The following is a 16,789-nucleotide window of genomic DNA, read 5'->3' as shown; positions in this document are numbered from 1 at the left end:
TGCATATCTGAGATCCTCTCATGAGGGACTATTCCGTATTTTTTCTTAAATTTTCAAGTCTCTAAGTCCTACTTGACTTTTCTCATACAGCTCTCGAATAGTAATAACTATAAATCCCCAAGGTTTTCAGAGTAAGGATTGTGAGGTCTGTGTTGAATAAAGATGATGCTGTTGATGGCAATAAAGTTAGTAATCATTCACTGATACCTGACAATACTTCAAGATCCTTTCAAAGTTCAGTATATGTATTATTCTATTTAGTCTTTCAACAACTCATTAACATGAGTACCATAGTTTTTTTTTCCATGTTGTAGAAAAGAAACTGAGACACGGAGAGTATGTAAAATGCAGATATCTTTGGGTATCTCCTCACAGTCATCTCCACCCTAGAATTCTACCTTATTAAAAAACAATGAATCCAATAAAATTAAAAAAAATAAAAATAAAAATTTATCTACCAAAAAAAAACCCAATGAATCAATGAAAACAATGAATCCATGTATGTCAAGAGTTAGATGTGAGGAGAACCACAGTCCTCAAGATTACTGCGGCAAGTGCTGGTGCAGGGATAGCTGGTAGATGTGATAAAAACAGAAGGAGAATCTGGAGGCTGCCATCAAGGTACTCTTAAGCTAGAGATAGGATTGTTCACGTCCATAAGAATGTACACTAGCACTTCTGCAGTACCCTAGGATGACAACTGTTGTATTCCTTCCATAGAGGACTCAAATCTGTCCTTCATTTTTATGGGCATCCATTAGTTGACAGGGTTCTTTCTGACGTGCCCGTGTATACATCACATGTAACTTGTTCAGATTCAAACACCCTATCATTCCCCTTTATCTACCCCTTCTCAACAAATCTCAACATGCTTTATTCTATTTTCACACAGGTATATGCAGTATTTAGAACATATTCAACCTCTTTCAGCACCTCCTTTCAAGCTCTCTATCACTTGTATCCCCTTCTCTTGGACAGGGCCTATTTTTGTGGGATTAGTTAAACCTCGAATCTCAGACCTTCCCCTGCCCTGGCAAAGAGGCAGATGGTGGATCCAGAAGGGACAATCCCATCTTCCTCATCATGTCTTAGTAATTTAAGTCATGAGCAGATGGACAACAGTTGGGTCTTCTTTCCCTCCAAGCAGTGGCTTTGTGACAAGACTGTAATCTCCTGGGCCTCCCAGCTGTTCCCAACCTCATTCTTCAGCCTCCTGGGTCTCTTAGCTTCTACCTTTCCAATGCAGTCCTTTTTACATGATTTAGATATAAATAACTTCTATCAAATGTAACCCAGAAATTTTGACTCATTCCATAATTACTAATTCAAACAACAAATTGTGATATTGTTATTGCTGTTATTATTATGTTTATTATTATTACCTATACTGCGGCTTGAATGCAAGGCCTGGGCACTGTCTATGAGCTCTTTTACTCAAACATGGCTTTCTACTATTTGAGCCAGAGCTGCACTTCCATCTTTTTGGTAGTTTACTGAAGATATGAATCTCATGAACTTAACTGCTGGGGCTGACTTCAACCATTGATCCTCAGATCTCAGCCTCTTGAGTAGCTAAGATTATAGACAAGAGGCATCCACCTGCACTGACCTGTGATATTTATTTTTACTTTGTTACTTTGGTTTTGTTTTCATCCTAAGGAACTTCCTACCAGTGATTGTCCTACTCCAGACCTGCTTCCTGGATTCTCTCATAGGAATTTTTCTCAATCTTTCTGAAATTAATTAAAAGTTCAATAAAATAAGAAAGCTATAATATAATATATTCTTTTTTTTCAGGTAAGGGGTAGGTTTATTCAGTAGATCTGCTGGGACCAGGCAAGGTTGGCACTCCACGTGGCTGGGAAAGGAAAGAGGAAAGAAAGGAAAGAGAGAGAAAAGAGCTAGAAAAGGGAGAGAGAGCAGAGAGAGAGGTAAGAACAGAGAGAGAGAGCTAGAATAGAACAGAGAGTAATATATTCTTATAAATATGTATTATATATAAAATACACATATTATTACTTTCTATATTTAATTTACGTTCAATTTAATTAATATTTAAATTTATTATGTTTAATTATAGTATTATTAATTAACAGGGTTGCAGTTAGAGAAATCCCTACTATAAACAAAGTTTACAAACTTAATATAAATAAAATCATACTGTGACAAATTGTCATTCTAGAAACAGATTCTATAAGAAGTTATTGCATTATAAATCAATGAGAAATCTCTGAGGAGACTATGGGGAAAATACTATTTTAACATGAATCAGATATTGGTAAAATTATCTGTTTAAACACTATACAATTGGGTTCTGTAGTATTAAAAAGCACATATGCACAAATTCACTTGATGTGATCATTCACAAATTAAAAGTAGTAACCAACAACTTACTAACAACAGGAAATGTCCTTCATTAAGTACAGTATTATTTTAAAAGTCAGTATATAAATGTCCTTTCCAATATAATCTCAAAAATTAGTTAAAAAGAAAAAGACAAGTATGGCCACAATGTAAAAAGCCAAAAGGACATCCGTTTATAACTTGTTTACAACTTTTTATTTTTACATTGTAAAAATAATAGCCCTAACAAAAAATACCTTTACTCTTGGGTGGAACATGAAAATTACAGAACAAAATATCCAATCATGGATTCTTTCTGATAGAAAAAATTATTTAAGGGTCAATAAATAAATAAACTAAAATACACTGGGATTAAAAAGAGTCTTCAATTCAGTCTGACTACAAAGTCTCTGCCACCTAAGGGAGTGGAATTCTCATTTGCAGGGAGAGGGATCATTTGTAAGGATATTTTGTGTGTGAGCCTTTAGGGGTAAGAAAAATCAGATTTTTGGGTAGATCTGAGATTGTTGAAGGCAAGACAGGGTAGAGCTGGTGTTGAGGCCCAGGACTTTTGATATTTGCAAGCAGCCCAGTACAGAAGTAAAAAAAAGTGGTAACAAGAATCATTAAACAGATGAATGAATCTGAGATGAATAATGGGAAATTTTTAGTTGACTCTAGATATTGGGGCCAACTAAACTTTTGTTTAGTTGGATTTGTTTGGATATTAGATTTGGCTAATATTAGTATTATTTCTTCCTTATATGTTTGGGACATTGTCACTGATGTTATCTGGGCTTGACAGGTTTTCAATTATTATAATAACCCAGGTTTTATTCATTCCTTGATAACCTCCAATTCCAATCCTGAATCTCTGGCCTCTAGAATGCTGTCTGCCTGATCCTGACCACAGGTGAAGAATATCCCCGCCCCCCCCCCCCATCATCTTTGGGCTTTTGTAAACCACCACCTGTGTGTGGTTTTGACTTTTATAAACTCTGCCCTACTGGAGGTTGGGGCTGCTCTCTGCCTGGGTGAAGGCAGTCATAACCAGCCAAATAAAAACTCTTTGTCACCTTTTCCAGTGCCTCCATGGATTTTCTCAACCTTGAGATCATTATATTATAAATGTGTGGAAAGGTTTTTAATTAGAAATTTTTGATCAAGGTTTTTAGCGATAAATTAAACTATAATTTCTATTTGTGTCACTTTTGTCGCATTATTCTGTCTAGGAATTTAACTTCATTTGTAAAACTTGCTGAAATGAAGTTGTTTAGTTTTACTGTTTTATTTTTTAATTTGTATGTGACCTGTAATTCTTATTCTTCTCTATTAATATGAATAATTAGTACTGTTTCTTTTTTCTCAATCTTATGAGTTGTACTAATATTTTAGAGGAATAAACTATGTGACCACAGATGCAACTAAAATTTTAAATTTTACTTTTTAATGTAGAATTTATATTGTTTATTTTTAACTGTCATCTTAAGGTGCTTTGGATTCACCCACAAATATTTATTTGCTATATTTCATTATGCATTTCAGAGTTCTTTTAAATTTCTCTTTAGGTTTCTTCTTTGATTTGTGGATTATTTAAATTTGTCTGCCTTAACTTCTAAGTCCTTCAAGATTTCCTAGATATCTTATGGTACTATTAATTTTCAAACACTGTTTTGCTTGTGCCTAGAGAATACTGTCTGTATTATTTCAATCACTGGGCATCTACTGTGACATTTTTTATGACTCAGGAAAATACAGTGGTGGTCATCATTCCACATGTATTTGAATAAACATGTACTTGGTCAATTTGAATGCAATATCATATATATGTTAGTTATGTGAATTGCTGGACAGTGTTATTCAAGCCTCTAATTTCTACTGACTTATGGCTACTTTTTTTTCTTTCAATAAATTAAAAGAATTATTAAACTCCATCTACACTTGTGAATTTGACAATTTCTCTAATTTTTTTCTCTAAAAAAGAGTTCAGTGTCCTAAAACTTCATGTGTTCTATAAATTTGAGGGTTTTTTGGTATGATTTAAGAATATCATATCTATTTGATATTTTGATGGTATTATTATGTATTGTTTCTTTTATATGTACGAATAATCTGACTAGTATTTAAGAAATAAAGTCTATTTATTTTGGTTATTAATATAACTACAGAGGCTACCTTCTGATTAATGGTATATATTTTCCAACTTTTTCCTTTTTTTGTTGGTCTTGGGGCTTGAACTCAGGGCCTAGATGCTGTCACTGAGCTCTTTTTACTCAAGGCTAGTGCTCTATCACTTTGAGTCACAGTGTCACTTTTGGTTTTCTGGTGGTTAACAGGAGATAAATGTCTCCTGGACTTTCCTGCCCTGGCTGGCTTTGAACTGCGATCCTCAGATATCAGAACCCAAGTAGCTAGGATATTTTCCAACTTTTAAAAATTATCAATGCATCTGTTGTTATTAGAGTTCTTGATTATAGCCTTTCTAACTGGGGTGAGGTGGTATCTCAGTATTGTTTTGATTTGCATTTCTTTTATGGCTAGGGAGGTTGATCATGCTGGAGGGAATGTGGACAGAAGGGAACCCTACTGCATTGTTGGTGGGAGTGTAAACTTGTTCAACCACTTTAGAAAGCATTATGGAGGTTCCTCAAAAGACTCCACATAGAGCTCCCGTACGACCCAGCAATCCCACTTTTGGGCATTTACCCAAATGGTCACAAACAAAACCATACTAAAGCTACCAGCACAACTATGTTTATTGCAGCATTATTTACCATAGCTAAGATATGGAACCAACCCAAGTGCCCCTCAGTAAATGAATGGATCAAGAAAATGTGGCATATATACACAACGGAATTCTATGCCTCCATCAGAAAGAATGACATTGCCTCATTTGTTAGGAAATGTCAAGACTTGGAAAAAATTATATAAAGTGAAGTAAGCCAGGCCCAAAGAAACATAGGTCCCATGGTTTCCCTTATTTGCAATAACTAGTATATGTCTGAGACAAGCAGAAAAGGTCAGATAAGTTGAGGTTAGGCAAAATGAACTCCAAGATAAGGACTCAAATAGTTTTTCTTTCTTGCTATGGTTTCTAACATATTTATAAGATGATTTCTTTGTTGCTTTTTATGTCCCTTCCCCACAGTAAACCCCTGTTTTCACTGTATTTGATGTTGGTATACTTTGTGAAGGGGAAGGGAACAAACAAATTGTTTAAATAGGGATACAGGTGGACTCATTGCAACAATGAGATGTATAAGACATTATGTTGAAAAACAAACTTTACAACTTTGGCAGTGGGGGCCGGGGGCCGGGAGATAGGAAGGGATGGGAAGGGGGAAACAAAGGAGGAGGCAACAATTCTTGATAAGAAATGTACTCATTACCTTGCTTATGTAATTGTAACCCCTCTGTATGTTATTTTCATAATAAAAAATGATCAATGCAGACATAACGTATATTTCATATAAATAGCACTGAGCTCTGTCTTAAAAAAGTCTTAAAATGTAGTGTTCTAATCTGTGTGTTTAAATGGAGAATATAATCCAGAATGATTTTTTTAATCTGCCATACTGCTATTTCTGTATGTACCATCTGCTTCAGTTTCTCACTGATTGCTTTCAGTGTTTGCATTACTTATTTATTGATACTGGTTACTGTAAATCAATGATGCTACAACTTTTGCCTCACTATTCTTTTATATTGTTAAAAGCTAGTGAATATCCAAAAGAGCTTTTGATTATTGAGTTTACACTCATAATTATTCATGTTATTAGAAATTAAAATAAGGCATTTTGAATCCACAGGATTCAATGAGCACCTTTAGCCTACTAAGCATTAAAAGGCCTTGCCTATGGTTCACTGCCTTTCAGCAGAGCCAGGGCTGTTCTTAAAGCATGGATGGATGCAAGTCTGTAAACAGAGTGAAGGGACATCATGGAGAGCAAATTGACCAATCGTAGATCATATCTGTCCCTAGAATAACCAATTTTGAAGAAATGATGTGCAAATTACTTGGAGAATAGCTTATGTGGTCTCAATACTCTATAATTGTGTATTAGGAGAAAGTATATGGTAGTTTCTGTTAATCTGTTCAAGTGAGTAATTCTAAGAAATTCCTTATGCACGATCAGGACATGGGAAGTTCTAGAAAGTGAGTATATCAACAGCACCCCTGGGCAAGGAATAATTTCATAGCTAGTGGAATACAGTCGGCAAGAATGGCAGGAACATTTATTTTTGTCAAGGACCTTTACCTCATTCTATTTTTTTTCAAAGATTTCCTCCAGTCGAAGCTAAACTGTGGCTAGCCAGAGAGATATAACAAGTCTTTGAGGCCAATCAACAAAAAAAGATTTAGAATGATTTCTATGGAGTTTTGTATCTTTTCTAGTGATGATGAATATATGATTAATTCCTTAGTGGCATTTGAATGGATAAGAAAATGATGAACTAACAGCTGTGAGTCTATACTTTTTAATCTTGCAATCAAAAAAATGAAGCATATTGATGTTAAAAAAGTCATACAAAATAATTGTTTATTTATTTATTTATTTGTGATTATTGTGTCACATAGCTGTTCTTAAGTTTACCTGAATTTCCAGATAGAATATGTACAAGTAGCATGAAGCAGTCAACAAACATGAACTTCCATCAGTACTTGCTAAGCCAGCTCTGTTACCATACCTTATACACACTCAGCAGGGTTAAGTGGTTTGCTAACAGCCCACAGTTAATGAGTGTTAAAGATGAGATTTGAACTAAATATTTATGATTTGATTTTCAGTCTTCTTTCGGCACACTATGATGCCAATTCCATGGGACAAACTTCCTCTGGTCTAATTTATTCCAAATCAATTCATGTGGAAAAAAATAATTTTTACTCAGTGAAATAAAAACATGATTTAAAATGGCTATTTGAATCCCAAGATAGAAGACTCTACAGGTTGAAAATGTAATAACTAACTCATTATTCATAATGCCCCTACCATAAGATTTGCATTTGAAAATTACTTTAAAATCTGCATTTATAGGAGGTACCTACACATAGACCTAAGTACTTTTGTTCTGTGTTAAATATCAGTGGTAACCAGTCGCTATTTCTTTTTTTGGGGGTGGAGGATCCGGTCGTGGGGCCTGAACTCTGGGCCTAGGCGCTGTCCCTCAGCTCTTCAGCTCAAGGCTAACGCTCGCTCTACCACTTGAACCACAGCACCACTTCCGGCTTTTTTCTTTTTGCTTATGTGGTGCTGAGGAATCGAACCCAGGGCCTCATGCATGCAAGGCAAGCGCTCTACCACTGAGCCACCTTCGCAGCCCAACCAGTCGCTATTTCTTACATCTGTAATCCTAGCTACTCAGGAAGTAAATACAGAAGATGGTGGTTCAAAGCCACCCCATGAAGAACAGTCTGTGAGGTTCTATCTTCAAAAAGTAAACAAAAATAAAAACAATAAAATCAAGGCTAAAGGCGTGGTTCAAGTGAAAAAGTGCCAGACAGCAAGCAAGCTCAGCAAATAGAGAGGCCTGAATTCAAACCTAGCTAAAGTTTAAAAAAAAGAGAGAAAGAAGAAGAGACAATAGAGAAACAGTGGCAAAATGCAATCAACAGAATAAATATTAAGTACTTACCTGTAGAATTGAACATTACTAATGATATTCTTGGCTCCTAATTTTACTGACATGAGAAAATGGTATGTTCTAATTTTTTTGGGGGGGAGGGGGTAGATTGTGGGACTTGAATCCATGGCCTGGGAACTGTCCTTGACTAGTGCTTTACCACTCTGAGCCACAGCACCACATTTTTATTTTATTTTTTTAGTGGTTAATTGGAGATAAGATTCTCATGGGGGCTTTTCTGCCCAGGCTGGCTTCAAACCACATTCCTCAGATCTCAGCCTTTTGAGTAGCTAGTATGGATTAAGTTGTAATTTTGAAGTGATCATAGTATAGAAAGAAAGAGGAACCTCCTCGGGAGGTTCTACAACAAATCCAAATATTTGCTTTTTGGCTAAATGAAATATTCTTTATTACCATATATACTACAATGGAACCCAACAATTCTAAATGTGCTGGTCAAGATGGCTTTTCTGAGATCTAAACCACGAACATGATTGAAAGATCAGTATTATTTAGAACCTGAGATTGTCATGTTTGATATTGTGATATGTAAAATTTACTTGATAATGAGATATGTAAAAATAACAGCAGCCTTCATATACCTTTTCAATTCTAGTTTTACATTTCTTTTGTGCAGTGAATATTGTGCTAGATAGCAAAGAAAAAACATTACTTTAAAAGCCATAAAGACATTGTTTTGTAGAAAATGGTGTTTGTTCTGCTAGGGCTAGACAGGCATTAATACAAGTGTCTTCTGTCTGATAGGATTTCAGACTATGTGACTGTATCTATGTGTTTGTAAACATGTGCTCCACTTAGATAACAATTTCATTCTTTGCCAATACCTTTTTCTACTTTACACACAAGAACGATCAAAATCAATTTGCTCTTAACATTGGAGGCAGAGTTCACTGAGACATTATGTCTTCTTGAAATAGATATGAGGATGACCTAGAAGCCAAATCCTATATTACTACCATGAACAAAACCAGAGGACAATTTTTTGAAGTTCCTTATATTTCATGTTTCTGAGATCCTTTTTTTTTCTGATAGTACCAGCATTCTTTTTTCAAAATTAGAATCCTATTTGCAATGTTACTTAAATTACTTATATACAATGACAACAGAATATATCACATTCAAATAGGTTTTTTCCCCACAAGTGCACTATTTTCAAAGACATTAAAGGCATCATAAACTTACCTTAGAGAGGCCCCCTACTTCCAAATAGAAGCAGATAATGAAGACATTCCAGGTGACCCAGAGGGCAGTCCACACCGTATACTGGATAAAAAAGATATGGGGGCGAAAGAGAAGAGAAATGTGGAGATGAAACACATGTATATTGAGTGAATCAATAATAAAATGTCAATAAATCTGTCTTCTGGGAAGAAACAAATAGGGAAAGCTCAGAAAAGAGTTTATGAGTTCCCCTAAGATTGAGAAATTAAAAATTCAATAGTTCCTACTGCTTTCCATGGATGATAGTGGACCTAGATTGATTTCTAAAGTGATTTGCTGACTTGCAAGTGCAAGTGAAATCCAAATGCTCATATTTCTAGGATACAGTAACAAAGAAAGTTTCAGTAATCTATCATTCACTGTATTTTCTGTCTATGTATATGTTATATATATGTACTGTGCATGTATGTTGTGAATGTATGCATGCTATGTATGTATGTATGTATCTAGCTATGGGTATGTATGTATGATATATATATATATATATATATATATATATATATATCAAAGTATCTTTCAGGATCTCTCCATCTATGTCTTTTCTGTCAGTTGTGGAGTTTCAACTTAGGACCTGGGCACTGTCCCTGTGCCTCTTTGTGCTCAAGGCTAGCATTCTACCACTTGAGCCACAGTGCCACTTCTGGTTTTTGAGTGGTTAATTGGAGAAAAGAATCTCACAGGGACTTTTCTGCCCAGGTTGGCTTTGAATCAAGATCCTCAGAGCTCAACTGCCTGAATAGCCTGGATTAGAGGCATGAGCCACCAGCACCTGGCTTGCATCTATGTCTTGATCTCTTTAAGTTTTAAGAATGTTATCCAAAACCTAGAACTTGCATATCTCTGAATAAAAACAATGTTTTAAAATGGATGTGTAGAAGGGCTGGGAAGGTGGCTCAGTGGTAGAGCGCTTGCCTTGCATGCATGAGGTCCTGGATTTGATTCCTCAGCACCACATAAACAAAAAGAAAAAAGCCGGAAGTGGCGCTGTGGCTCAAGTGGTAGAGCGCTAGCCTTGAGCTGAAGAGCTGAGGGACAGCGCCCAGGCCCAGACTTCAGGCCCCATCACCAGACACCCCCCCAAAATAAAAATAAATAAATAAATAAAAATGGATGTGTAGAATAAAGTCAGTGAACTTTCTTCTACTGGGTTATTTTATCGAGAGTAGAACATGTGCCTCTTTAAACATAGACTAAAGACACGGTACCATAAAATAGTTTTAAAGAACATAAATTAACATACAGAATTAAGAACAAACAAGAAGTTTCTGTAATGGCAAAATACCTTTCATTTACATCCAACAAACTTTAAACCTGCTATCCTTACTAATGAACTATTTTTATTGATTTATTATATACTAGGAAATGCCATTGCTCAGAGCATCAGCCAATCTTAATTCAGATATATTTGAACAGACATATAAAAGTAGATAGTCTTAGGACTCACCTTACCCACTCATTTATTATTTTATTTATTTATTAATTTTTTTGTTGGACCTGGGCCTGAACTCTGGGCCTGGGCACTGTCCCTCAGCTCTTCAGCTCAAGGCTAGCACTCTACCCCTTGAGCCACAGAACCACTTCCAGCTTTTTCTGCTTATGTGATGCTGAGGAATCGAACCCAGGGCCTCATGCATGCAAGGCAAGCACTCTACCACTAAGCCACCTTCCCAGCCCCATTGTTTAATTTTTAAAATTATCTTTAAGTAGTTGTACAAATGAGTTTTCATTTAACAAAACAGTTTATGAATACAAATCATCTTGTTCAGTGTCACCGCTCTCACTATTCTCACCCATTCTTCCCCTACCAGCCTATTCTGCTCACTTTTTTTTGCAGACAAAAAGATCAAATAATTGACAGATAGAACAGCTTGAACGACTGAAGATATTACTTGCCTGCAGTGTAACTGACAAATCAAATTTCAATAGTTTCTCTACTCATTTTATTGTACCAGAAATGTCCATGAATTTTAATATCTTATATGGGAAAACTAATTAAATAATTATTTTATATCAGTAATTATAATCATTGTTTGCAGTACTTAAAATAAATATTGAAATCATTTGCTTGACTTATTATGTGCTGTTTTAAACAATAGAAATATGAATTTTTAGATATTGTATAAAATAGGCATGTTATTAGAAACTTTATCAGATACATTTAACTATTTGTGAAATTCAATTTACATTTTATGTGTTTCTCTCATTTCTATTTTTCTAAATCCTTTTAAAATCATCTCAGATAGTTTTATAATATTATAATTGGTATTTCCAAGACAATATCATACTCTTTTGGGAAAGAGTATTCTGTTTGTCAAGAATGATAATCCTATTATCTACATCCTTAACATTTTTTTTTTTGGGTCCGGTCATGGGGCTTGAACTCTGGGCCTGGGCGCTGTCCCTCAGCTCTTCAGCTCAAGGCTGGCACTCTACCACTTGAGCCACAGCGCCACTTCCGGCTTTTTTCTTTTTGCTTATGTGGTGCTGAGGAATCCAACCCAGGGCCTCAGGCTTGCAAGGCAAGTGCTCTACCACTGAGCCACCTTCCCAGCCCACATTTGATGCCAGTCCTAAGGCTTGACCTCATGGCCCCAGCACTCTGAGCTTTTTTGCTCAAGGCTAGTGTTCTACCATTTCAATCCCAGCTCCACTTCTGGACTTTTGGTGGGTAATTAGAAGAGCCTTTTGGACTTTCCTGCCTGGGCTGGTTTTGAACTGTAATCCTTAGATCTTACCCACCTAAGTAGCTAGGATTACTGACACGGGCCACTGGCGCTTAGCTTAATATGTATTTTTTATAAGCCACAACCACAATAAATTGTTAATAGAATAGCACTTAGCATGTGATATTTTCCATTCAAAATGAATCTAATTATAAATGTATCAGAATAGGAAAATAATAAGGAAAAAAACAGTAAGAGGGGTTAAGGAAAGGGCATTACGTAAAACAAGACTAAAGTTAGGAACTGATTTAAAATTACAGAAGCATATGATCCTAGATAATTGGATCCCAGGTCTAAACTCACAAGTATTATTTTAGGAAAGTCAAGCTATTCATAATTACAATGGAGGTACAAAGAAGCATCCTTGAAACAATCCCAACAGATTGAGTGATTGACGAACACTCAGTTCTCTCAAAAGTTGTACTATTGATCTTCTTTTGTCCCTTCACCAATAAACTACCAGGTTGAGCAGTTCCCAAATAGTAGCTGTGGTGCTTTTTGTGTCCCTGGTATGGTATTATGCACATTACTGAAGTCAAGTCAGGTCATGTGGTTACCACATTAAAATGGAGGCAAGAGAACATCTTTTGTTCCCTTAGTGAGCATCAGTCATATGGAAAATGAAAAGTTTTCTTCTGGAACTGACATGTTTACTTTGATTGATTGTATTTTAAGCTCTTTTAGGAAAAGGACTATAAATTATCTCTAAGTTAACTTTGACTAACCTTATTACTTTGTCAAATGACGAACTGACCAAACAACTAGTTTACCAAAAATTCATTTCACTCACTTAAATTCTGTAATTGTCAAGGTTTTAGGAATGAGTGTATCTAATATTATGCATTCTGGAATTAATGTATGTATGATATGAATGTGCTAGATTTTTGTTTGCCATGATATTGTAAAGTTTCTTCTAATATGTTTTTGAGAACACCAAATGCACTAATGGATTTGAGGTTATGATGAGATGCAAACTATGTTTCTGAAGGAGATGTAAGCCTCAATGTGCACTTGAGACAGCATTTACATCACAGACATACAGAACAAAGGTCATCAACAAGATAAATATGTGCAATGGAATTTACTTGGGCAGAAACACTGGAATGGACTTATGACCGTACAGAATAATGTTCCTTGCCTTCTATTTAAGTAGGCTAGTTTTACCAGTAATTCAACTGAAATGAGAATTCACATTAAAAGTTATTTTTTCATTTATAATGAACATACTTTGGTTAGTTCAGATGCCAGGTCCAGCATACTGGACCATAGAAGTCTTAATTTCTCCGTGTGAGAACACCACTCTGTCATAATCTGTCATCATCTCCTATTTTAAATTTAGGGCACATAATTTAAACCTTAGTTTGTGTAGACAACACCTATAAAAGTGAGTTAATAATGTCCTTGTGGTCGATGTATTTCCTAAATGCTTCTAATTTTATGAAGACATTTCAACATTTTTAATTGAAATGGACTTTAGAAGTGTTCCCAATCTATTTCTTCCCCATTGTGCAATTTGTCTATAACATCAATTATTTTTACTGACTTGAGTTTATTTTCCAATTATAAGAAAGGCCATTTGGTCATACATTCCTTCATATATATATTAATCTGTCACAATTTGTACTTACAATTTCTTAGATGCACAATAAAATAGAGTCAGATCCTTGCTCATTTGTATTTCTAATAATTTTTGGAGTTTACTATTCATGCTCAGAATAAGTTTAAGAGTTTCATGCTATCTGTACATTTTAATGATGAATAAAGCAGAGCAAAATAAACAAAAGACCAGTCAATTACTTATGAAGACTGTGTATTTTGAGATACAGTAAGTTATACATTAATTCTTAAAAAGAACCTATGATCAAGTTTTCAGGTTTCTTTTTTTTTCTTTTTTGTCGGTCATGGGGCTTGATCTCTGGGCCTGGGCATTGTCCCTTTGCTCTTCAGCTCAAGACTAGAGCTCCACCACTAGAGCCACAGTGCCACTTCCGGTTTTCTGGTGTTTAATTGGAGATAAGAGTCTCATGGACTTTCCTGCCTGGGCTGGCTTTCTCACATCTCAGCCTCCTGAGTAGCTAGGATCACAGGTGTGAGCCACCGGGCGCATGGCTAAGTTTTCAGGTTTTTATAAATGAGCTAAATGTGGCACAAAGAAGGTAAAGAGAAGTTCCTAGGCTTCTCAGCCAGTTACTGTGGAGTGAGATTGAAATCTGGGACCAACTAAACTGAGACCTAACACTCTCAATTGTCATGCTGAGCAGTACTAGGAAAGACTATTATGATGAAATAGTAGAAAAGGGTCCCTATTTAACAATTCACATATTTTTTTAATTTTTATTTTATTATTTATTTATTTTTAAGTTCTGGTGAACTGAGGAACTAGCTCTTGCTAGACACCATCATCTACTGATTGAACTATGCTTCCAGTCCTCTGTGGAACAATGCAAATTAAAATAAGTTGTACCTTATAGCACGCTAGCATTTGCTTAACAGTTCAAACAACTAAATTGTACTTTTCTTTTTCTTTTTCTTTTGTGCAAGTACCAGGTCTTAAACTCATGCTTGGCTTTTTCACTCATGAGTGGTACTCTACCACTTAAGTTGTAACTCCAGCTTGCCATTTTGCTGACTAACTGGAGATGGAGCCACACATATTTTTCTGTCTGAACGGGCTTTGAACTGATTGTCCAGGTTTCAATCTTCTGAATAGCTAGGATTATAAATGTAAGCCAGTGGCACCTAGTTATTTTTTTAATTTTTAAAGATAGTATTGAGTTAATTATAACTCTAAGTTATTCTTCATTCAAAAGTTGTTTAATAAATTTGCTAATTCTTTTCTTTATTTTATTGTAAAGATGCTGTACAGAGGGGTTGCAGTTACATGAGTAAGGCAATGAGTACATTAGTTGTTTGATCATTGTTACAGCTTTCTTTGTCCCCACTATCCCTTCCCTCCCCTACCACCCACACTCCTCTCTACCCCATCCCACTCCTCCCCTGCTGAAGTTGAAAAGTTTGTTTCCAATATACTGTCCTGTGGGTATCCTTGTTGCAATGGGCCATCCTGTGTCCTTGTTTCTGTGTTTTGTTATTCCCCTTCCCCTCCCCAGATTAGACAAACGTATATATGAGATGCAGGGTACCAAAATCAAGTACAGTGACAATAGGGGATATGCCATTGGGGAAAGAACATATAAAGGAAACAACTATAACAACAAAAAATAAAATCACATGGTACATTTAAAACAATAACAATAAAAACAGACCCTCTGTGTCCATATCTTGGGGTTCATTTCTCTTAACATCATCTTATATGGTCTTATGTACATGGCTTTTGAGCTTTTCAGCTCATCTAATGAGATTATCTTATATGTATACTAATTATTATCTTATATGTATACTAATTATTACAAATAAGGGAAACCATGGGACCTAAATCTCTTTGGGACTTGGTTACTTCAGTTAATATGATTTTTTCCAAGTCTTTCCATATCCTAAAAAATGGGGCAGTATCATTCTTTTTGATGGAAGCATAGAATTCCATTATATAGATATCTATATCTATATCTATAGGTATCTATAGATATAGATCCACTCATCTACTGAGGGACATCTGGGTTGGTTCCATATCTTAGCTATGGTTGATAATGCTGTGATAAACATAGCTGTGCTGGTAGATTTAGTATGGCCTTGTTTATGATCAGTTGGTAAATGCTCAGGAGTGGGATTGCTGGGTCATGGGAAGCTCAATGTGGAGTCTTTTGAGGAACCGCCATATTAATTTCCAGAGTGGTCTGACAAGTTTACACTCCCACCCACAGTGCAGTAGGGTCATTATTAGATTTTTTGACTGTAGCCATTCTAACTGGGGTGAGGTGGAATCTCAATGTTGTTTTGATTTGCATTTCTTTTATGGCTAGAGAAGTTGAGCATTTCTTCATATGTCTATTGGCCATTCTTATTTCCTCTTTAGAAAAGTCTCTTTAAGTCTTTAGCCCATTTATTAATGTGGTAGTTGTTTCTTTAGGGATTTTGGGGGGGATTTAATTTTTTGAGTTCTAAGTATATTTGAGATATAAGAGAGGCCCTTCCCTTGTATGGCTAGTGAAGATCTTCTCCCAATCCATGGGCTTTCTATTGATCTTGCTAGCTATGTCCTTTGCCATGCAGAAGCTCTGCAATTTCATGCAATCCCATTTGTCCAACTTTTCTTTTATTTGTTGTGTTTCTGGGTTTCTATTAAGAAAAGTTAAGCCTGTGCCTAGGAGACCTAGGGTTTCTCCTATTCCTTTCTGTAATGTTTACAGGGTGTCTGCTTTTACTTCGGGCTCTTTGATCTATTTGGAGTTGATTCTGGTACAGGATGATATATAAGGATCTAGTTCTAGTTTTCTACAGGTGTTTAACCAAATTTTCTAGCACCATTTACTGGAGAGACTCTCTTTCTTCCATTCTATTTTTTTAGCTCCCTTATCAAAGATTAGGTGGCTATAGGTCTGTGGGTTCATTTCTGGGTCTTTAGTTTTATTGCATTGATCTTCAGGTCTATTCTTGCGCCAGTATCAAGCTCTTTTGATTACTATGGTTTTGTAGTAGAGTTTAAAGTCTGGTATTGTTATTCATCCAGCACTGTTCTTTCTGCTAAGGATTATTTTTGCTATCCATGGTCTTTTTTGTTCCATATGATTTTTTGGATTGCTTCTTCTATTTAATTGAAGAGTGAGGTTGGGATATTGATGAGTATTGCATTGAATTTGTAGATAGCCTTTGTCAGTATTGCCATTTTCACTGTGTTAATCCTCCCTATCCAGGAGCATGGAAGGTTTTTCCACTTCCTTAGTTCTGCTATAATTTTCTTT

General features: G+C 35.7%; 1 protein-coding gene across 1 annotated transcript in view; it reads right to left on the bottom strand.

Annotated features, from left to right (window-relative positions):
• Nkain3 (Na+/K+ transporting ATPase interacting 3) overlaps positions 1-16,789 on the bottom strand; it is a 580,446-nt gene that overhangs the window by 261,197 nt on the left and 302,460 nt on the right. Inside the window, exon 3 of the mRNA XM_013009296.1 lies at positions 9,169-9,249. Coding sequence (XP_012864750.1) covers positions 9,169-9,249 — 81 coding nt within the window. The remainder of the gene's footprint in view (positions 1-9,168; positions 9,250-16,789) is intronic.

The sequence above is a fragment of the Dipodomys ordii genome, unplaced genomic scaffold (assembly GCF_000151885.1).
Source record: "Dipodomys ordii isolate 6190 unplaced genomic scaffold, Dord_2.0 Scaffold9, whole genome shotgun sequence".
Taxonomy (NCBI): Eukaryota; Metazoa; Chordata; class Mammalia; order Rodentia; family Heteromyidae; genus Dipodomys; species Dipodomys ordii.
The sequence above is the reverse complement of the archived record's forward strand: the minus strand, read 5'-3'. Positions and strand labels throughout refer to the sequence as shown.